This window comes from Tachyglossus aculeatus, chromosome 14 (assembly GCF_015852505.1).
Source record: "Tachyglossus aculeatus isolate mTacAcu1 chromosome 14, mTacAcu1.pri, whole genome shotgun sequence".
Classification (NCBI taxonomy): Eukaryota; Metazoa; Chordata; class Mammalia; order Monotremata; family Tachyglossidae; genus Tachyglossus; species Tachyglossus aculeatus.
In genome coordinates this window covers 30,106,726-30,130,062 of record NC_052079.1, presented here as the reverse complement: position 1 = coordinate 30,130,062, position 23,337 = coordinate 30,106,726, and the positions used below count along the sequence as shown (strand labels likewise).

The window sequence follows — 23,337 nt, the reverse complement described above, 5'->3', positions numbered from 1 at the left end:
GAGACGGTCCCTACCCAACAGTGGGTTTACAGTCTAGAAGACTGTGTTACCAAATGAGACTGTCCCAGGCTTGTATCAGCTGAGGCCTTGGATTGACCAAGGAGATTGATTTTGACATTGGGACTTTCCTAGCCCACAAAAAGTGACACCTCACCATTGCTTCCTTCACCATGACTGGAGTCTCTACAGGGAAGCAGAGCTTGGGGGAGATTAGGAAAAGTGGCTGGTGGTAGTAGCAGTGACACAGGGCTGGTTTTATTCTTAGTTTGGCACAGATTCCTGCCTGCAAACTCACTGGGGCCGGAAAGGTATGCAGGGACAGTGGCTGCATAATAATAATGATAACTGTGCTTAGAACAGTGCTCTGCACATAGTAAGTGCTTAATAAATGCCATCATTATTATTATTATTAACTGTGGTATTTATTAAGCAGTTTCCATGTTCCAAGCCCTAAACAAAGCACTGGGCTAGACTAGATCCTGGGTCTCACAGTCAAAGTAGAGGGAGAACAGGTATTAAATCCCCATTTTGCAGATCAGGGAACTCAGGCACAGAGAAGTTGAGTGACTTGCCCATGGTCACTCAGCAGGAAAGTGGCAGAGCTGGGATTAGAACCCAGGTCCAGGCTCATTCTAGGCTACTCCACTTCCAATGGCACTTCCTCTTTGGTAAGCAATGATGGTTGTATTTGTTATGCACTTACTATGTGCTAAGCACAGGGGTAGATAAAAAGTAATCAGGTTGTCCCACGTGGGGCTCACACTCCTAATCCCCATTTTACAGATGAGGGAACTGAGGCTCAGAGAAGTGATTTGTCCAAGGTCACACAGCAAACAAGGGGTGGAGCCGGGATTAGAACCCATGTCCTCTGACTCGCAAGCCCAGGCTCTTTCTACTAAGCCAAGCTGCTTCTCATGTGCTAGTGCTTAGTGCTTACCTTGGCTGTTTCCAGATGAGATAACTGAGGCCCAGAGAATAATAATAATAATGGTGATGGCATTTATTAAGCATTTACTATATGCAAAACACTGTTCTAAGTGCTGGGGGGGATACAAGGTGATCAGGTTGTCCCACGGGGGGCTCACAGTCTTAATCCCCATTTTACAGATGAGGTCACTGAGGCACAGAGAAGCTAGGTGATGTGCCCAAAGTCACCCAACTGACTAGTGGTGGAGCTGGGATTAGAACCCATGACCTCTGACTCCCAAGCCTGGGCTCCTTCTACTGAGCCACTCTGATTCTCTTCTAATAATAATAATGATGGCATTTAGTAAGTGTTTACTATGTGCCAAGCACTGTTCTAAGCACTGGGGAGGATACACAGTGATCAGGTTGTCCCACGGGGGGCTCACAGTCTTCATCCCCATTTGACAGATGTGGGAACTGAGGCTCACAGAAGTTAAGTGACTTGCCCAAGGTCACACAGCAGATATGTGGCAAAGCTGGGATTAGAACCCATGACCTCTGACTCCCAAGTCCGGGCTCGTTCCACTGAGCCATGCTGGCCCAAAGTCACCCAGCTGACAAGCGGCGGAGTCTGGATTGGAACCCATGACCTCTGACCTCCAAGCTCAGGCTCCTTCCACTGAACCATGCTGCTTCTCTTCTAATAATAATAATAATAACGATGGTATTTGTTAAGCGCTTACTATGTGCCAAGCACTGCTCTAAGTGCTGGGGAGGTTACAAGGTGATCAGGTTGTCCCACGGGGGGCTCACAGTCTTCATACTGATTTTACAGATGAGGAACTGAGGCTCAGAGAAGTGAAGTGACTTGCCCAAGGTCACACAGCAGACATGTGGCAGAGCTAGGATTAGAACACATGACCTCTGACTCCCAAGCCCGGGCTCTTTCCACTGAGCCATGCTGCTTCTCAAGACACTGAACCCGTTGTTGGGTAGGGACCATCTCTGTTGCCGATTTGTACTTCCCAAGCGCTTAGGACAGTGCTCTAAACAGTCAGCGCTCAATAAGTATGATGGAATGAAATGAATGACCCCGGGAGGCCTTCCAGAGGTCGAGGTACGGCTGAGCTGGGGCTCTCTGGGCAGCCAGGCAGGAGTGCCCCGTCCCTGGGCCTGTGTCTCCCCCAAGCCCCGGGGGCACTGCCATCCTCCACCCGCCAGCAGCTCTGGCTCCTGTCAATCCAAACCCCTTCTCTCTCCCCAACTTTCCGAGCCTCAAAACCACCCTCCACCTGCTAGCCAAACTAATTCCCTTCCTCCCTTCAAAGCCCCCCTGAGAGCTCACCTCCTCCAGGTAGCTTTCCCACACTGAGCCCCCCTTTATCCTCTCCTCTTTCTCCCCTCCCCATCACCCCCACTCCCTCCCTCCGCCCTACCTCCTTCCCCTCCCCGCAGCACTTGTGTATATATGTTCATTTTTATTACTCTATTTTATTAATGATGTGTATATGTCTATAATTCTATTTTTAATCCCGGCACTACCTTGTCAGCTGTGTGACTTTGAGCAAGTCACTTCACTTCTCTGGGTCTCAGTTCCCTCATCTGGAAGGTGGGTATTAGGACTGTGAGCCCCATGTGGGGCAACCTGATGACCTTGTGTCTCCCCCAGTGCTTAGAATGGTGCTTGGCACATAGTAAGTGCTTTACAAATACTATCATTATTATTATTATTATTATTTATTTTGATGGTAGTGACACCTGTCAAGTGTTTAGAATGGTGCTTGGCAAATAGTAAGTGCTTTACAAATACAATCATTATTATTATTATTTATTTTGATGGTAGTGACACCTGTCTACTAGTTCTGTTTTGCTGTCTGTCTCCCCCCTCTAGACTGTGAGCCCATTGTTGGGTAGGGACTGTCTCTATGTTGCCAAATTGTACTTCCCAAGCGCTTAGTACAGTGCTCTGCATACAGCAAGTGCTCAATAAATACGATTGAATGAATGAATCATAATAATGGAGGTCTTTAAGAGCTTACTAAATACTAAGCACTGTGCTAAGATAATCAAGTTGGACGCGAGCTATTTATGTGTCCATCTTTTTCTTCCTTCCCATTTTATCCCCTTTTCCCCCAAATAGAGCTTCCCCCTCTGACTGTGGCGAAGGTTTTGTCACTTTCAGGAAGACTTCCACAGCAACAGCTGGAGCCTCCTTCTCTGTGTGCTGAGGAAAGAGAGGTGACAGTGCTAATTAGCAACTCCCTGAGTGGGAAGCCTAGGTGAAGAGGCCAATTGCTAGGAAGTCTGGCAATGAGAAGCCCTCACCCTTCTCTGATCTCTGGATTTAAAAATCCCTTTGCTGACTTCAGCTCTTCTTTTTTTAAGACCTAGCCTGAGTATGTTCTTGCTGCCAACACGAGTATATCCTGAGGACAAGATTTTGCTCACTTGGTGTCCACTGTTCCTTTAGAATTACTGTTTCCCAAGTTTTCAAAGTTCTGGTGAATCAGCCTAAGCTCCCTGGGTTCGCTGGTTTTGGGCCTTTTGTTGTAGGAAGAGGAATTGCTAATAATTGTTCCTAAACCCCTCAGCAATGCTGCAGCACCTAAGCACTTAGCACTCTAGCAGTGGAATTTATTGAGCACTTACTAGGTGCTGAGCATTGCACTAAATAACCATGTAAGCGCCCCCGGGGTACATTTATATACTTGTCTTGCCCTCAGTTGCTTTTTCCCAGCAGTCTTTAATTTTGGTGTCTAACTCCCCACTAGATTGTAAACTACTTGAGGGTAGCACTCATATAATAATAATAATGATGCCATTTATTATGCACCTACTATGTGCAAAACTCTGTTCTAAGCACTGGGGAGGTTACAAGGTGATTACATTGTCCCACTCAAGGCTCACAGTCTTAATCCCCATTTTACAGATGAGGGAACTGAGGCACAGAGAAGTGAAATGACTTGCCCAAAGTCACACAGCTGATAATTGGCAGAGCTGGGATTTGAACCCATGACCTCTGACTCCAGAGCCCGTGCTCTTTACACTGAGCCACGCTGCTTCTCATATATATTGATTCTATTGTACTTGCCCAAGGACTTGGCAAAGTGCTCTGCAGAAAGTAGGCACCCAGTAACTACTGTTAAAAGACTCTTACAAAAACACCACATGGGGCTCACAGTCTCAATCCCCATTTGACAGATGAGGTAACTGAAGCCCAGAGAAATGAAGTGACTTGCCCAAGGTCACCTGACAGACAAGTGGTGGAGCCGGGATTAGGTATGCACTGGATTGCTACTTACACTTGTCACGACCATTCAAGTCAGTCTCTTGCTATGGAAAAAAATCATCATCTTTGCCACTGTCACATGTCCAGTTGCTATGGCAAGGACACAGGTGAGCTAAAACACTGTAGGCTCATTTTATAGATTGTAAACTTGGCATGTGCAAGGAATGTGTCCATTGTTGTATAGAGTGTTTAGTACAGCACTTAGTACAGTGTTCTGCACACATTAAGTGCTCAGTAAATATGATTGACTAAATAAGTGACTATTAATAATGTTGGTATTGGTTAAGCACTATGTGCCAAGCACTGTTCTAAGTGTTGGGGTAGATACAGGGTCATCAGGTTGTCCCATGTGGGGCTCACAGTTTTAATCCCCATTTTACAGATGAGGGAACTGAGGCACAGAGAAGTGAAGTGACTTGCTCAAAGTCACACAGCTGACATGAGGGAGCAGGGATTAGAACCCATGACCTCTTACTCCCAAGCCCGTGCTCTTACCACTAAGCCACACCGACTATTAGGTGGACAGCTCATGCCCTCTGGCAATCGGGGCTTCTGGTCAATTTCCCATTTGTGCCATTTAGCCTGTTCCAGTATTGTCTCAGAATACCACGTTTCTTAACACACATTCCAACTCTTATCTTGGGGAGTAGCTTCCTCTAGAAATGGTTTCCCACCAAACTCTGGTCAGGAGCTTCTCCGCATTAACACTTTCCACAAAACAAATCTCATCCCGGCATCCTAGAACAACTTTTTTCTGCAGAATCTGATGCAATTTTTAGCTTGCAACATCAAATTTACCCTGACACTATCCCTGAGAGATAAGGATCAACTGATGTTTTATACTTCATTTTACAGATGGTGAAATTATGGAGCAGAGAGGCAGACGTTAATAGGGTTGGAATTAGCACAGAGGTGTCAATTTCCAATTCAGTGCACAGTCTACTGACCACATTGCCATTCTGATTTGTTAGCATCTTTATGAGGGTTATAAACTGGGGAATGGAGAAAGCTTGTGACACAGAACAAACCTAGGAAGGTGGGAAGCAGCAGATGAGAACAAACCTATAAATAATTGTATAGGTTAAATGATTATTTTTCATTTAGAAACCTTCAGAGATTGGTTTGCTCTATGCTACAAATTACTTTAAAGGAGTATTTTTGGGTGATGTTTCTCCCAGTGATACAGCATTTTTTTTTTGTTTCCTATTCATTCATTCAATCGTATTTATTGAGCACTTACTATGAGCGGAGCCCTGTACTAAGTGCTTGGAAAGTACAATTCAGCAATGAAGGGATACAATCCCTGCCCACCTCGGGCTTACAGTCTATGTTTCTTTGTTGATGAGTTTAATAGGAAAAGAGCCAAAAACAAAAGTGTTTCTACCTTATTCTTTTATTTGGTGTAACTGAAAATGTCTAATAGCCACAGTTTTCATTACAAAATACACTCTAAATATTCCAAGCAATTTGAAAGAGTTATTTCTTCTTTGAATGGAGGCAGGGGGACTAGTGGAAAGAGCATGGGACTGGGAATAGACTCTAGTCCCAACTCCAGACTGCTCTGTGACCTTAAGCAAGTCATTTAACTTCTCTGGGCCGCACTTCAATTTCCCCAGCTGAAAAATGAGAGTGATTCCTGTTCTCCCTCCCTCTTAGACTGTAAGCCCCAGTTTTTTACCTTTCATATACCCCAAAATTGAATACACAGTCCAAATCCTTAAAAAAACCCGGTAATCATTATTATTTTATGTATTATTATCATCTTTTTCTGTTGATATCATGTATCTACTATTTTTCCCTCCTCCAAGATAGACTTTGAATACAGGTAGACGCAGTCTATAATTTTCTGACCTGTTTATGATTGGATTTATTTTTTCAAGATCCTTGTTATTTTCTATGACATTTTAGTAATCTTTTGCTAAAGAGGTCAAAATCCACATGATTGAATGAAAATCTAAGCCATCCATTTAAACATTCTGTCCTTCAGGGAAATCATTTTGCTATGATGTGTTCAAAGATTAAAGTGTACAGTTATCACAGAATTATAGTGTGTTGGGATTATTAATCCTGAATGTTCTTTCTAAACTTCTCAGGATCCTCTGGAAAAGCATACTCAACAAAGAGAACATGAAGGCTTTGGTTAACTCAGCCAATTGATATTATTTTAAAATTAACAAGCATTGATCTAAAATAGTATCTTGTAAAAAAATAAAAATTGTTCCTCTTCTGAGACAATTTAGCAAACCCGACTATAAAATAGATGAAATTCCCAAAACCTATAACCTCAATTTATAACAGTTCCCCAATCATATGTGTATTTCTGCACTTTCTGAGCTATCTGAATGCTCACTATCTCTTAGCTCATGAAATCATTCTAACTGCCATTTTACAAGAGGATTAACTGTCCATTTCAGCTAATAGGATGAGTCATAGGGAAAATGAGATGCCTAATTGCCTCTTCCTTTTGCTCATTTTTAAAAATCCTTTAGTGAACAATAATAATGATAATCGTACTTGCTCGGTGCTTACTATGTGCCAAGCACTGTTCTAAACTCTGGGGTAGATACAAGTTAACCAGTTTGAACACAGTCCTGGTCCCACATTAGGCTGACACTCTTAATCCCCATTTTTTTACAGATGAGGTAATTGAGGCACAGAGAAGTTAAGTGACTTGCCCAAGGTCACACAGCAGACAAGGGGTGGTGTTGATGTTAGCTGATGTTACATGACCTCCTGACTCCCGTCACCCGTGCTCCATCCACTACACCATGCTACTTCTCTTTTATTCAAAGAGTACCAAGAACATTAATCATCCTATTAGATGTCCCCAGGGAGACCTTCTGAGGAAGAAGTTGCAGAATTTTGTGGACATAAACAATCACTTGACAAGAATGACACAAATTCTATAACAGAAAATCTAATTCTTCAATAAAGTTACTGTGAAACATGTCCAACTCTTTAACTTTCCCAAGCACTTAGTACAGTTCTCTGCACACAGTAAGAACTCAATAACTGTGATTGCTACGGCTTTATGTAATTGTCCTTCCCCTCCAGAGGCAGTACTGAAGTTCCTCTCTGGAGGCAATGAGAGATAGTAGAACCAAGTTCCCTTTTATTTGGTGAGGTATCTAATAATCTCCTCTTGCTAGCTCTTGCAATATTGACCTCTGACTGTAAACTCATTGTGGACAGGGAATACGTTCTACCAACTCTGCAATATTGTACTCTCCCAAGCACTTAGTACGGTCCCTCTTGACTCTAAGCTTGTTATCAGTAGGGAACAAGTCTAATTCTTTTGTATTGCACTCTCCCAAGTGCTTAGTGCAGTGCTCTGTACATAGTAAATGCTCAGTAAAAACCATATATGATGGTATAGATGTTCTGTACACAGTAAGCTTTCAATAAATATGATTGATTAATCGATTGACCGATTCCCATTTCCACTAAATTCTTTCTCTCTTTCCCTCCTCTTGTCAGATGACACTGGCTTTTCTTCCCTTGACTAGCATTATCTTGTTAAATTGGTTCCCAAAGCCCTTATCGGGTTAATACCACTCACTCTTCCACCTATCTTTACATTTGTTCGAAATTTTTCAGTCCAATAATTTATTTTCTTTAGCCCAAAATATTTTAATGTCTTTGTTTTTTAGAAAAAGACAGTGCAATTTGAGTGATGGAAAGTTAGATTAATATAAATGGGAAGCCAAAGATAGAAGTTTAGCAGTCACAAGTTTAAGCATTAGCTGAGATGTTCTGATGATTACTCCCACTTTTTCCTGTGAGGTATACATGACTAATTGGATTGAAAATGTGTGAAATCATGAATAAGATAAAAACAAATTAGTGTCACTCAGGGTCCTAAATAACTGTACCAGAGTTTATTCTTGTGTTTCGCTTTCTAGTTCCTTAAACCTTGTTTAGAGTGTTCACTTTTCAAAAAAAAGTCTTTATATATTTAGTTTATTTTACTCAATGAAACAACTTCACACTCAAGCCATATCCATGCACTGCCTGAAGTCTAGCTTTTGGCTTTACATAAATTCTTCCCTCCTCATCCTTCACTTGAAAATTTGGTTGGATCTTAAGAGCCAAAAAAGGGTAAAAAAAAAGCTCTGCTTGCTTTACGGAGGAATGTTTCAATATTCTAGAGAACATAACAGACTTTCCCATATTATTTTAATGATATTTGCTACAATTTGCTCATAGTCTTTCTCCTCATTTTACAGATGAGGTAACTAAGGCACGGAGAAGTTAACTGATTTGCCCAAATCACACAGCAGACAAGTGGCTGAGCTGGGATTAGAACTCAGGTCCTTCTGAGTCCCAGGCCCATGCTTTATCCACTAGGCTCACAGCTGCTCTGTAAAAAAAAAATCGGTGGAACTCAGACAGTGATGAATTTATTTTTTAAAGTTTTCTTTATTACTTTATAAGTGAAGTAAAACCATTTATAAGTATAGAGATAATAACTGGTTATTTTGGATTCATTTTTTACGTCTGGATTTGTGTGGATTTAAGTGAAATTATGTGAATTCTAATTTCTCAGTTAAGAATTTGCCAGTTAATTCAAATCACAAAATTCATCCTAAAAATCAGTAAGCATTCTGATGAAATATTTACAGTTAATAAACTGAAGAAGTGCACCAAAACACTTTGTACTATTGTCCTGTTGAGAAATGGAATAAAGTTGTAGAACTTAAAATCCTCTTACTATATGTGGAAAGAGATCAAATGTCTTAATGTGCAGAGTGTATTTGCGTAATTTGAATAATTAAGTTTACAAAACATGAAATAGCAATATGATTTTTGATTTAAAAAATTCTGAATAATCACAGGTATTCTTAAATGAAGCCAGAGATGGAGAGTGATCACAGCAACATATCTATCTGTAATTTTTTTTTATGTTTGATTGCCTACCTAGGTCATGGGTTCTAATCCCAGATCCACCACATATCTGCTGTGTGACCTTGGGCAAGTCACTTCACTTATCTGGGCCTCAGTTACCCCATCTGTAAAATGGGGATTAAGAGTTACCCATCTGTAAAATGGGTATTAAGAGTGTGAGCCCATGTGGGACAGGAACACTGTGCAACTTGACTAACTTGTATTTACCCCAGTCTTTAGAACAGTGCTTGGAACATAAGGCTTTACAAGTACCATAATTCTTATTATTACATTATTCTATTTGATTGTTCAATAAATATAATTTCAGAATTTGAAATATTTCAGTCATTTTGATACCATCATAACAGTAATCATTTCAATAAACTTCTAGTAGCTTATCATGTCTGAAAATGTTTAACCAACTCTTCTTGTTCTGGTTTGTATTTCAGTTTATGAGAATGCTATCTGATCACAAAATTTCAGTTAGAATTAGCATCTGTGTGGAAGTAAAGATTGTGTTGGTTGTGAGACGTGTAATTCACAGTCTTGGAATTGCAAATTAATTGGGATGAAAATAGGTGAACTGAAAGTCTTTGTTAATTAGATGTGGAGACTATCCAGCAGTTGTGATCATTAGGTAGGCAGAAGTGAATTTGAATGTAGAAACTCAGAAAATGAACATGCCAACAGCATTAGGAGAGGAGGTATATTTGGGGAAATAAGTAAAAAGTACAAACCAGATCTGAATGTGTTAGAGTTGTTGGCAATGTTGATCTATGTATATTTGCCCCAAAGGCTTCCACTAAACTCTCTCCAAAATCCCAGAGGGGTTGTTTGGGTGTGTCTTCAAGTAGAAAATCTGTCTTATTCTTATTTGCAAACAGCCTTCCTCTAACAACAGCTTCAGGCGCTGATAGAGAGTCAATTTCCAAATACCCGAATGCCCTGGCATTAGCTATTCACTGAGTTCCCATTGCCTTAGAGGAGCAGTGTGGCCTAGTGGAAAAAGCACAGGTCTGGGAATCAGAGGACCTCGGTTCTAGTCCTAGCTCTGTCCAATTCACCACCAAAACCTAACAGTCTCACCTTCACATCGCAAAGATCTGCCCTTTCCTCTCCATCCAAACTGCTACCTTGCTGGTTCAATCTCTCATCCTATCCCAAATGGATTACTGCATCAGCCTCCTCTCTGATCTCCCATCCTCCTGTCTCTCCCCACTTCAATCTATACTTCACTCTGCTGCCTGGATCATCTTTGTACAGAAACACTCTGGGCATGTCACTCCCATCCTCAAAAATCTCCAGTGGTTGCCTGTCAACCTACGAATCAAGCAAAAACTCTTCACTCTCAGCTTCAGGGCTCTCCATCACCTCACCTCTCTCCTTCTACAGCCCAGCCCGCACCCTCCACTGTTAACCTCCTCACTGTGCCTCATTATTACCTTTCCGGCTGTCAACTCCTGGGCCACGTCCTCCCCCTGGCCGGGAATGCCCTCAGTCAATCAATCAATTGTATTTATTAAGCATTTACTGTGTGCAGAGCACTGTACTAAGCGCTTGGGAAGTACAAGTCAGCAACATATAGAGACAGTCCCTACCCAACAGTGGGCTCACAGTCCCTTCACACATCAGCCAAACTAGCTCTCTTCCTCACTTCAAAGCCCTACTGAGAGCTCACCTCCTCCAGGAAGCCTTCCCCCTTTTTCCTCTCCTCCTCCCCATCCCCCCGCCCTACCCCCTTTCCCTCCACACAGCACTTGTGTATATTTGTAAAGATTTATTAATCTATTTTACTTGTACATATTTCCTACTCTATTTTCTTGATGATGTGCATATAGCTGTAATTCTATTTATTCTGATGGTTTTGACACCTGTCTACATGTTTTGTTTTGTTGTCTGTCTCCCCCTTCTAGACTGAGCCCGTTGTTGAGTAGTGACTGTCTCTATATGTTGCCGACTTGTATTTCCCAAGCGCTTAGTACAGTGCTCAGCACACAGTAAGCTCTCACTAAATACGATTGAATGAATGTGCCGGATGTGTGCCCTTGGGCAAGTCACCTAACTTCTCTGTGCATCAGTTACCTCATCTGTAAAATGGGGATTCAATCCCTGTTCTCCCTCCTACTTAGATTGTGAACCCTAACAAGCTTTTTAAGCTTTCTGTATGAAACCCTCATAAATCCTCTCTACCACCTGTGCCGAACCCCTCCATTGTTTTTAAATGGTATATGCTAAGCGATTACTATGTTAAGGCACTGTTCTAAGTGCTGTGGTAGATACAAGATAATCGGGGTGGGCACAGTCCCTGTCTCACAATAGGGCTCACAGTCTTAATCTCCATTTTACAAATGAAGGAACTGAGACACAGAGAAGTTAAGTGTCTTGCCCATTGTCACACAGCAGACAAGTGGCAGAGCCAGGATTAGAACCCAGGTCTTTCTGACTCCCAGGCTATCCACTAGGGCCACGGTGATTTCTGGGTCAAGACTGACTCATAATCCTGATTTTTACTGAACCAAAATTTTTGACTAAGTGGCACCTTGCACGGGTCAGCGTATTGGAAGACCAAGCTTGACCTGGACCCTTTTGAAGTGACAAATTTGCAACCAAAGCCACCCATGCCTAGATTTCTCTATTTTCATATTGCTCTCAGGTACGCAGTGAAACCTCAGCCTGATAAATTCTTCATCCTTCTGGCTAATGGCAAAAACAAAATATAGCAGAAAGATTCACTTTCATTAATCGAGAGCATTTGAAGGCTCAGTCTGAGCCCAGAAGTGAGGTTCCTGAGCTACCCTCTGACAGGTTCCATCTATTTGCCCCAAGGTTCAGTTTTGTCTCCTGAGCATTAGCGCTGTTGGACAACTGATCTCCAGATGCTATAGGTGCAGAAAAGGTATGAGGGGAAGGAATTGGCCCTCATACTCTTTCTTGGGCTCTGGATCCCCTGAGGGTTCATATCGATCCTTGGTGATCCCTTGCCATCTCCCTTCCCAAGGAGCTGCAGACCATGGGCAGGGAATGCACCATGGAATGGGAATATGTTTAAAAAAATGAATAGGAGATAAGTGGGAGTCAGTCTATGACTGAAGGCAGCAGCTGAAAACTCATACCTGTAACTACTCACAGCCACATGTCATATTGAGAACAGGATTATAGATTAAATCATGACAACAAGAATATTCAGGGACTAGGGATTAGATGTTGTTTTATTGTTTCTCTGTCCCTAAATCCTGTTTAATATGCTAGAACTAGGGGGAAAAAAGGCAAGGATTACAAGTTTCTGAATGAAGATATTATTTCTTGGAATTCACTTTTCTTTGCAGGCAAAAGAGCAAGGCAGAGGGTTTCTTATGGATTAATGTGTAAATTCACATGCATTTTCTTCAGAATACTTCATAGAATTAATTATATTTAGAGGTATAGATCCCCATACAAATTCATCTGTTTTAGAAAGAGGCAGTTTTTCTGTAGTTCTGGGTGTTGGTGCCTCTACAATGTGAATTTATGTGACTAATGAGCTGGATTAGAATTTCTAAACTACTGCTAATGATAGGGGATTCAGTCAAACATTTGGGGGATATTTTGCTCCTATCATATAATACTTAATATTAAAAGTCCCTATTTTAGCTTTTTAGAAAAAAACCCTCCTCATTGAAGAAATATCAATTTGAAATAGATCGAAACAATGTTTTAGAAATCTAAATGCTTAAATAGCAGCTATTTTATAGGATGAAGTACACAATTCCTATTTACTTCATCTGAAATTTGAACCTTCTTCATCATGAGGGTCAGTCAATTTCCCTTTATTCTCTATGTTCAATCTTTTGGAGTAGGAGTTTGTTTTTTTGGCTTTTTTTTTTTTTTCGGGTAGGAGGTGGGGACTTAGAGGGACCAATAACATACTGTAAAACTGAGGAAACAATGTTAATGTGAATTACCTTGAATAATTCTGTTGATTCAGGAGATCTGGGTTCTTTAAATAGAATATATATTTGTCTTTAGTATCGGAAGATGGCATGACTGACTGAAGTTCACGTAAGAGTGTATATATACCTGAAAAAGCCAAAATGGGGTCCACAGTTCCAGCCACATTAGGCACCAGAGAAGATTCCCCCTTGTATTGTCATTTTATGGATGAAGTTACTGAGGCCTGGGGCAGTTAAGTGACTCACGCAAGGTCCCACAGCAGACAAGTGGCAGAGTCTGAATTAGAATCCAGATCCTTCTGACTCGCAGGCCCATGCTCTATCCCACTAGGCCATGCTGCTTTTCAGGAATTAGAGTAGGGGTAATTGGGACCTGCGAGGTGATGGAGGGAACAGCATTTAGTGGAGCAGGATGGCTAGAAAGGAGGCAGTGATACGGGATGTCGTATTTATTTATATTGATGCTGTTGATGCCTGTCTACTTGTTTTGATGTCTGTCTCCCCCTTCTAGACTGTGAGCCCGTTGTTGGGTAGGGATTGTCTCTATCTGTTGCCAAATTGTACTTCCCAAGCGCTTAGTCCAGTGTTCTGCACACAGTAAGCGCTCAATAAATACGATTGAGTGAATGAATGCTTAATGTTTGCAGAACCTTGTCCATTTTCTCTTTCACCTCATGGCCTCTCGTTCTTTATGAAACTTATGCTCAAAGAGGTACTCCTTTCTTGATAGCAGTGTGGCATGATGTGGCTATCCAATCAATTAGTCAACCTTGTGGATTGAGTGCTTTTATGCAGAGCACCATAATGAGTGCTTAGGAGCAGACACTTTCCCTGCCTATAATGTGCTTCCAGTCTAGAGGGGGAGACTGACATTAATATAAATGGATAAGTGATGTGTGTGATTTAAAGATATGTTTTTGAAGTGCTGTGGGATTATGGGTAGGGTGAAATATGGAATGCAAATATCCTCAGCAGTTGACTCCTAACTTTCAGTTGGAATGCAGCATTGTTTACAGCTTTGTTTTAGGGGGACAATAAATTCCTTCTTCTGCCCTTCTTGCTGGGTGGATCTTCTGCGGCCCCTCATTCTCACCATGTGTCCTATCTAGCATGACTTTGTTAACCTAGCTCTGCTACGAGGGGAATGACTCCATTCCAGAATTTCATTGTTCGTGATATTGTCATTTAATACCGAGAATGGGCCATAAAGGATGTCGATAGAACTGCTTCAAAAGGATTAAGATGGGCTACTTTGGGGAGAGTGGGTAAGGGGAAGAAAACAGACAACATGGGATATAAGAAGAATAATCAAGGTTTGCTGCCATGTCATCATTGTCATGGTTCTGTCACTCCTGCAGCCATCACCAGCTGGTCAGGAGAGGCTGTGAGTTCTGGGCTAGCCCAATTGGGCCTGCTGGTGGTCAGTCAGTCAGTCATATTTCCTGGGTGTTTACTGTGTGCAGAACATTGTACTAGAGAAGCAGCATGGCTCAGTGGAAAGAGCACGGGCTTTGGAGTCAGAGGTCATAGGTTCAAATCCTGACTCTGCCACTTGTCAGCTGTGTGACTTTGGGCAAGTCACTTAACTTCTCTGTGCCTCAGTTACCTCATCTGTAAAATGGGGATTGACTGTGAGTCCCCCGTGGGACAACCTGATCACCTTGTAACTGCCTCAGCGCTTAGAACAGTGCTTTGCACATAGTAAGTGCGTAATAAATGCCATTATTATTATTATTACTACTAAGTGCTTGAGAGGGTACAATATAACAGGCACATTTCTTGCCTACAATAAGCTTAGAGTCTCGTGGTCAGATGATGGTGGAAAAGGATAATGGCCATGGTCAGCTCACCAGACCAACATTATGGGGACTGCTTAGCCACTGCCTTTGTTCCTGAGCCTCAATACCCATCCCCTGAGCCTTCATCAGCCCTTCTGCTGGGGCAAGGGCCACTGGGACCTTTATTTATAATATTTGTTAAGCACTTACCATGCTCCAGGCACTATACTAAGCACTGGGATAGATACAACTGAATCAGGCTGTATACAGTCCCTGCCCCTCCTGGGCCACACAGTCTTAATCTCCATACTTTTACAGCTGAGGCAGTTGAGGCACAGAGAAGTGAAGTGACTTCCCAAGTTCACAAAGCAGACAAGTGGCAGAGCTGGGATTGTGTCCGAGGTTCTTCTGACTCTCAGGGCTGTGTTCTAGCCACTAGACCACACTGCTTCTCATTCTTCCTACAAGTGATTCCATGGCCAGAAATGAGAGGAACCTCCTTCTGTTCCTCCTCAATTTCTTTCTGGGCACCAGTACTCTGAACTAGTTGCTCTGATCATCCCCATCACACTCTTCAAGTTATTTTGTTTTGTTTTCTAATGGTGTTTGCTAAGTGCTTTCTATATGCCAGACACTGTACTAAGATCTGGGGTAGATAAAAGATAATCAGGGTGGACAGAGTCCCTGTCCCACCTGGGGCTCACAGTCTCAATCCCCATTTTACAGATGAGTTAACTGAGACATAATGTACTGAAATAACATGCCCAAGGTCACAGAGCAGACAAATGGAGGAACCAGAATTAGAACCCATGCTCTTTGGGCTTCCAGGCCCATGCTCTATCCACTAGGCCATGCTGTTTCTCAAGTTGTCTTGAAAAGGGTTGGGGAAACAGATCATTAGCTTGTTTGTCCGAACAAAGATTTTCAAAGCTTTTCCATATGTCTGTTCCTGTCTGGCTAATAGAGAAGCATCTTAGAGGAAAGAGCACAGACTTGGGAGTCAGAGGTCGTGGATTCTAATCCTGGGACTGTCTGTATATGTTGTCAATTTGTACTTCCCTAACGCTTAGTATAGTGCTCTGCACGCAGTAAGTGCTCAATAAATAGGATTGAATGAATGTATGAATCCCAGCTCCACCACTTGCCAGCTGTGTGACTTTGGACAAGACACTTAACTTCTCTGTGCTTCAGTTGCCTCATCTGGAAAAATGGGGATTAAGACTATGAGCCCCACGTGGGACAACCTGATTACCTTGTATCTACCCCAGCGCTTAGAGCAGTGCTAGACTGTGAGCCCGTTATTGGGTAGGGACCGTCTCTATATGTTGCCGACTTGTACTTCCCAAGCACTTAGTACAGTGCTCTGCACACAGTAAGCACTCAATAAATATGATTGAATGAATGAATGAATGCTTGGCACATAATAAGCACTTAACGAATACCATCATTAGTTAAAAATCAAGGAATCACTTTATGAATCTTAAATTACGGGACCATTCTTCCCATTTTACTGCATTACACAAGGTCATTGCCTTGCTTAGTAAGTCTAGCTGTTCATTAGTAGATTATTAAATAATGTATCTTAGATATGACATTTTGGCGTTTGATTTCTCTGGCTTTGTGGCAAATGTGTAAGAAAAAATAAGGCTTATTTTTAAAAAACTCAATCCCATTGTTCATTTTTAAATGTCCCTTAATATTATTGTTTGAATTTTAAAAACCTTTTGAAAAATATGCCATTTACAGAGCTGTAATATAGAGTGAGATGGTAAGAGTCAGAAACATTTATAGGGAAGCAGCATGGCCTAGTGAATAGAGCAGGGGCCTTGGAGTCAAAAGATCGGGGTTCTAATTCTGGCTCTGCTACTGGTCTACTGTGTGACTTTGGGTAAGTCACTTAACTTCTCTGTGCTGCAGTTACCTCATCGCTAAAATGAGGGTTAATACTATGAGCCCCATGTGGGACAGGGACTGTGTCCACCTGATGAGCTTGTATCTATCTCAGTGCTTAGAACACTGCTAGACACATAGTAAGTGCTTAACAAATGCCATCATCATTATTGTTATGCTGACTGTGCGTTAATCAGCACTCTGAAAAAAACCTAAAATGAAGATGGGCATATGAAAACAACAGTTCTCTAATTTTTGACTGTATTATTTTTTCGTCTCCATGGCTCAGTTTTAAGTTTATTTTTAAGCTTATGTATAGCTGCTTGTAAGCATTTGACTGATTCTCAACTTTAGTGATCTCCTTTGTATAGTTTCCTAGATGCAATATTAAATTTCTACACTATCCACTTCCATTATGTATTCAGGAGAACTGAATCAATGGCTTTTAGTCATTTCTCAACAGGATTAATGATATGTCTGTTCACTATCAATCTCTTTGCAGGTGATTCTTGTTACTGGTATTATTTGAGATTATAGCACAGTAGGAGTAAAGATAGTTTTGTTATTCTCTCAATGATAATAATAATAATAATGACATTTATTAAGCACTTACTATGTGCAAAGCACTGTTCTAGGTGCTGGAGAGGTTACAAGGTGATCAGGTTGTCCCATGGGGGGCTCACAGTCAATCCCCATTTTACAGATGAGGTAACTGAGGCTCAGAGAAGTTAAGTGACTTGCCCAAACTCACACAGCTGACAATTCTCAGAGCTGGGATTTGAACCCATGACCACTGACTCCAAAGCCCGAGCTCTTTCCACTGAGCCATGCTGCTTCTCAGTGGATTAGTTTAAGATTGTTTTCCTCACACTAAAAAATATCACTGGTTCAATATCAAGGAATGGGCAGCACTATAGAAGTTTTACATTTGTAGATAAGAGTGGGCAAAAGCTTTTCACAGTATTTAAGTGTGCTATTAAATATTTTTTTCAAAACCATTAGCCATTTAACAAAATAATTGAATCTGTTTAACAGGTTTTGTAAAGTCTGGGGCTTTATCAGTTGCAATGTTGCTGAGGTAGATACAAGACAACCAGATCAGACCCAATCCCTTTCCCACATTGAACTCGCAATCTAAAGGGGAGAGAGGGAGGACAGGTATCTTATTTCCATTTTACAGATGAGAAAACTGAGGCACAGAAGAAACATTGTGACTTACTTCCCAGGTCATACAGCAGGCTAGTAGCAGAGCTGGGAATAGGACCTTGATAACCTGACTCCCAGTCTTAAAATCACAATGTGGCCTAGTGGATAGAGCACAGGCCTGGAAGTGAGAAGGACCTTGGTTCTAATCCTGGCCTCGCCACTTGTCTGCTGTGTGACCTCGGGCAAATCACTTAATTTCTCTGTGCCTTAGTTCTCGCCTGTAAAATGGGGATTAAGACTGAGCCCTACATGGGACAGGGACTTTATCCAACCTGATTATCTTGTATCTACATCAGAGCTTAGAGCAGTGTTTGACACATAGTTAGCACTTAACAAATACCACAATTATTATTATTATTATTGTTATTATTATCTAGCCCTATCTAGAGATGTGGCTTTCTTGGGCTTTTATGAGCAGTCACAGGGATAGACAGAGAACCAGGCAAACATTCAGAGGCAGAGATAAAGAACAATTATTTCTGGTCTGTGTAGTCCCTTTTAAAGATGTGCTCAGATGTAGCTACTATTTATTCTCTCCGTATCTGAATGACTAGACTTGCTTGTTTTAGACCCACTCTAAACTGTTCTCAGAAGCACTCAATTTAATTGTCTGCTTTCTCTGTGGGTTGCCTGACTCCAAGAAGGATAATGGGGAGAAATAACTGTCTAGAATACAGTAACACTCTTCCCCAGTCAGTGTATTGTCTGTAGCTTTGAGTTGTGTTACATGGAAATTTAGGTCTATAATTCATGTGAAAACATGAGGGATTTTCTTAGTGAAAGCTAATTTGTCTTTCTCTAGGAATGAGTTATATGATTGAAATTTAATTACCTTATACTTCCAGTCACTTATTCTTTAGTTGACCCACTTTCAGTTTTGAAAGGAGAATTTACATTTTCTGATCTACACGCCTTCATTATAAATGACTGTAAGCTCGTTATGGGCTGGGAATGTGTCTGCTAATTCTCTTTTTATTGTACTCTCCCAAGCACTAAGTACAGTGTTCTGCATATAGTAAACACTCGATAAATGTCATTAATGTGTATTTACATGTATTTGTTTATGATTTGTAATGATTTTTGTTCTAACATGCTTCTGCTGAAATCTTGGCAACTAGTTTGGTCAGTGAAGGTTTTATGAGAGTCAGTAAGAGTTATGTGTCTCCAAAGCAAAAATGTTAAGGTTTGATTTACAAAGCATGAGTCAACCCTTCATAATTTAGTATTATCCTTCATATCAGGTAAAAAAAATCAGTGAGTCCTTTATCTTAATGTGATTATCATTATCAACAGTATTTTATAGCACCCATATAAACTAGTCCTTTTTTCATCATCTATGCACTCAGATCTTTGACTTTGTTGCATTTGGTATTTGCGCCACTGCACTTATGTACACATTTGTGAAAAATAATTTATTAATATTAATTCCTGTCTCCCCTTCTAGATTGTAAGCTCATTGTGGGCAGCGAATGTATCTACCAAACCTGTTGTATTGTACTCTTCCAAGTGCTAGGTACAGTGTTCTGCACACAGTAGGCATTTAAATATCATTGATCAATTGTGTTTGTTTTTTTAATCACTCAAGAAGACAGCATTGATGGTGAAATTCACCTGAGTGCATGTATAGCTGACACACTGTGTGCATCAAAAGGCTGGCCTGCCTGGTGTTCATATGTTTAATATATGCATTGCGTGGTGCTCATTTTTTGCCTGTTTGCCTCTGGTTCCTTTGAAGTTGTTGCTTGAAGAGATTCACACCTTTACACCATAGAGGCCTCGCCTTAGTCATTCACTCTTACTTTTCAGCTGGGATGCAGTACTGTCTGAAGATTTTTTTTAATAAAGTCTTTAAATTGTATCTTCTCTCATTTTTAATGTGTTGGCTCAATATGTTAGAAACAAATGATATGTTAATAAGGAAATTTACCAATAGATCATTGTCTTTTTTTAGATTGTTGCCCTGCGTGAACAAAATGCACATATTCAAAGAAAAATGGCATCTGGAGAAGGGTCCACAGAGTCAGAACATATTGATGGAATGGAACCCGGGCAGAAGGTTCATGAAAAGGTTGGAATACTTCATTCATTTGTGTCCTTGAGTGGGCTTTTCTGGGAATAACACGCCATGCTAATGATACATTCTAAAGTTACAGCCAGTGGTCCATGGCTTGGCTTGCTTTCTACAGTGAATAATTTTACTTCAGTCTGCTGCCTGGATCATTTTTCTAAACAAAAATTCAGTCCCCACACCTCAAGTACCTCCAATCTTTACCTATCCACCTCCGCTTTGGCTTTAAAATGATCAATCCTATCCTACCTCACTGATTTCCTACTAAAATTCAGTCCAGAACTGTTCTCCTATAATGCCAACTTACTGTATGTCAGTCTCTTATCTCACCGTTGACCCTTTGCTCCTGTTCTCCCCCTGGCCTGGAACTCTCACACTCTTCATGTACAAGAGACCATAAATCTCCCTTCCTTTAAGGCTTAATCAAATTATATCTCCTTCATTAGGCCTTCCCCAGCTAAGCCCTCATTTGCTCTACTCCCTTCTCCTACTGAATCGTCGTACATTTGGATCTGTATGTACCCTTTCAGCACTTGAGGAGCAGTGTGGCTTAGTGGAAAGAGCACAGGCTTGGGAGTCAGAGGTTGTGGGTTCTAATCCTGGATCCGCCAACTTGTCAGCTGTGTGACTTTGAGCAAGTCACTTCACTGCTCTGTGCCTCATTTACCTCATCTGTAAAATGGGGATTAAGACTGTGATCCCCACATGGGATAACCTGATTACCTTGTATCAACCCCAGAACAGTGCTGGCCAAATTGTAAGCACTTAACAAATACCATCATCATCGTTATTATTACTTGACAATCCCACAGCACTTATATACATATCTGTAACTTATTTTAATGTCTGTCTCTCTCCCTCTAGACTATAAGCTCTATGTAGGAAGGGAGCATATCTACCAACTCCATTTTATAGTACTTTCCCTAGTGCTTAGTAGAGTGCTGTGCACACCATGTGCACTTAGTAAATATCACAGATTAACTGGGACATAATAAACCTCTGCGTGCATTTTTCTATCGCTTTACTAAAGAGAAAAAATAGCTCTATCCATCAATCAATTTCTTGTATTTATTGAGCACTTACTTTGTGTAGAGTACTGGATTAAGCTCTTGAGAGAGTACAATATACAGAGTTGATAGACACATTCCCTATCCACAACAAGCTTACAGTTAGATGGGGAGACAGACATTAATATAAATAATTTTAAAATATATATGTAAGTGCTGTGGGGCTGAGACAGGGTAAATTAAGGGAGCAAATCCAAAGGCAAGGGCAGTACAGAAGGGAGTTGGAAAAGAGGAAATGAGAGTTTTTGCTGGGGAATGACTCCAGGAAGAGATGTGCTTTTAACAAGGCTTTGAAAGTGGGGTGAGTGATTATCTGTTGGAAATGATAGGGGAGGAAGTTCCAGACCAGAGGCAGGATGTGGGCAAAGATTCCTCTGCCCCTAGACTGAACAGAGAGACTTTGCACGACCTATAAAATGTCAAATTATACTTTCCAAGTGCTTAGTGAAGTGCTCTGCAAACAGTAAGAGCCCAATAAATATGATTGAATGAATGAATGATTGGATTTTAAGGGAAACTGTGTCCCTATGGAAAGAGCTTGGGTCCGAGACTTAGAGGCCTTAGGTTCTAATCCCACTCTGCCATTTGCCTGCTGTGTGACCTTGGGCGACTCAACTTTTCTGTGCTCATCTTCCTCAACTATAAAATGGGGATTCAATACCTGTTCTCCTTCCTACTTAGACTGTGAGCCCCATATGGGACATGGACTGAGTCCTACCTGATTAATTTGTACCTACCCTAAGGTTTAGAACAGTGCTTGACAAATAGTGAGAACATAACAAATTCCATAAAGAAAAGATTAGGACTGAGAATGGACAGTCCCCAGACATTTTGCTGCCTCTAAGGAAGCCCATGAATGCTGATCACCCCACAATCTTCTCCCTCTGTTCTTCCTCCCTTCTCTCTGCTCTCCTTTCTCTCTCCTTCTTCCTCCCTCCTCTCTCCTCTTCCTCCCCTTCTCTCACTTCGACCTCCTTCCGACTATCCCCCTCCTTCCATACCCTTCTTTCCTCCTCCTTCCCTCCCTCCTTTCTCCTCCCTCCTCCCCCAATTATCTTGTGTTTACCCCAGCATTTATTACAGTGTTTGGCACATAGTAAAGGCTTAACAAATACTACAATGATTATAATTATGATTGGTATTTTTGTTGATGTACAAAGAAGTGAAGTGACCTGCCCAAAGTCAAGAGCTGGGACAGGAATCTGGGTCTTCAATGCCAGGTTCTTTCCATGAGACCCTACTGCCTCTCAAGTGATAATTTAAGTGAACTCCCATAGTGCTAATTCTGTGTCATTCATTCATATTTAATTCATTCATTCAATCATATTTATTAAGCGCTTAATGTGTGCAGACCACTGTACTAAGTGCTTGGGAGAGTACAATGCAACAATTAACGGACACTTTCCACAATGAGCTTACTTGCTCATGTCCTCCTTCTGGCCTGGATCTCCCTCCCGCTTCATATATGACAGACCACCACTCTCCCCACCTACAAAGCCTTATTAAAATCACTTCTTCTCCAAGGCGCAATCCCTGACTAGTCCTCATTTCCCCTACTCTCTCTCCTTTCTGGGTCTCCTATGCACTTGGATCTGTACCTTATAAGCACCTGATACTCATCCCATGCACTTAGTACAGTGCTCTGCACACAGTAAGTGCTCTATAAATATGATTGAATGAATGAATCCCATCACCCCCCACCCCCTACAGCACTTAGCTCCTTGTGAGCAGGGAATGTGTCTGTTGTATTCTCCCAAGCAGTTAGTACAGTGCTCCACACACAGTGGGTGCTCAGTAAAGACCATTGATTGATTGACTGATTGATCCTCAGACACCAAGGGCTACCATGTTGTCCCATGCAGCTGCCAGTTACCCCAAAATGAGGCCTTGATGCTTCTCCATGCCACTCTTGTGGTGGACTCAGGAGATCACCGTTGACCTTGGTTGCTATTTCAGCCACAGCAATATTGCCTCACTTTCATTCTTACCACTTTATTTGCCATCATATCCACCCAACCATAAAGAGTAGTGACCAGGCTCTGTATATTTAGGTACTTTAGAGACGGAATTACAAGGACTTAAAAATAAATACCACATGCTATTTCAGTTTATGAAGAGTCTCTAATATTTGGGGTACTAAATTAACCAAGAGCAAAGATAATTTGCATAACTCTTAAATTCTCCCTCAGTTTCTACTTAGACTATAAACATTTGTAAATGTAGAATGAAACTCAATGGCTTATGAAGAAGTGCCTCAAATGGGCAATTGTTGAATTTCATCACTTTTCCTTCCTCTGGTGGAGGGAATAAGTCAAATGCC

At 41.4% G+C, this 23,337-nt stretch overlaps 1 protein-coding gene across 4 annotated transcripts in view; it reads left to right on the top strand.

Moving 5' to 3' along the window:
• Positions 1–23,337, top strand: part of PPFIA2 (PTPRF interacting protein alpha 2) — a 455,622-nt gene that overhangs the window by 296,464 nt on the left and 135,821 nt on the right. For all 4 annotated transcript variants that reach the window (XM_038756973.1, XM_038756972.1, XM_038756975.1 and 1 more), the window contains one exon: positions 19,834–19,950. In XM_038756973.1, coding sequence (XP_038612901.1) covers positions 19,834–19,950 — 117 coding nt within the window. The remainder of the gene's footprint in view (positions 1–19,833; positions 19,951–23,337) is intronic.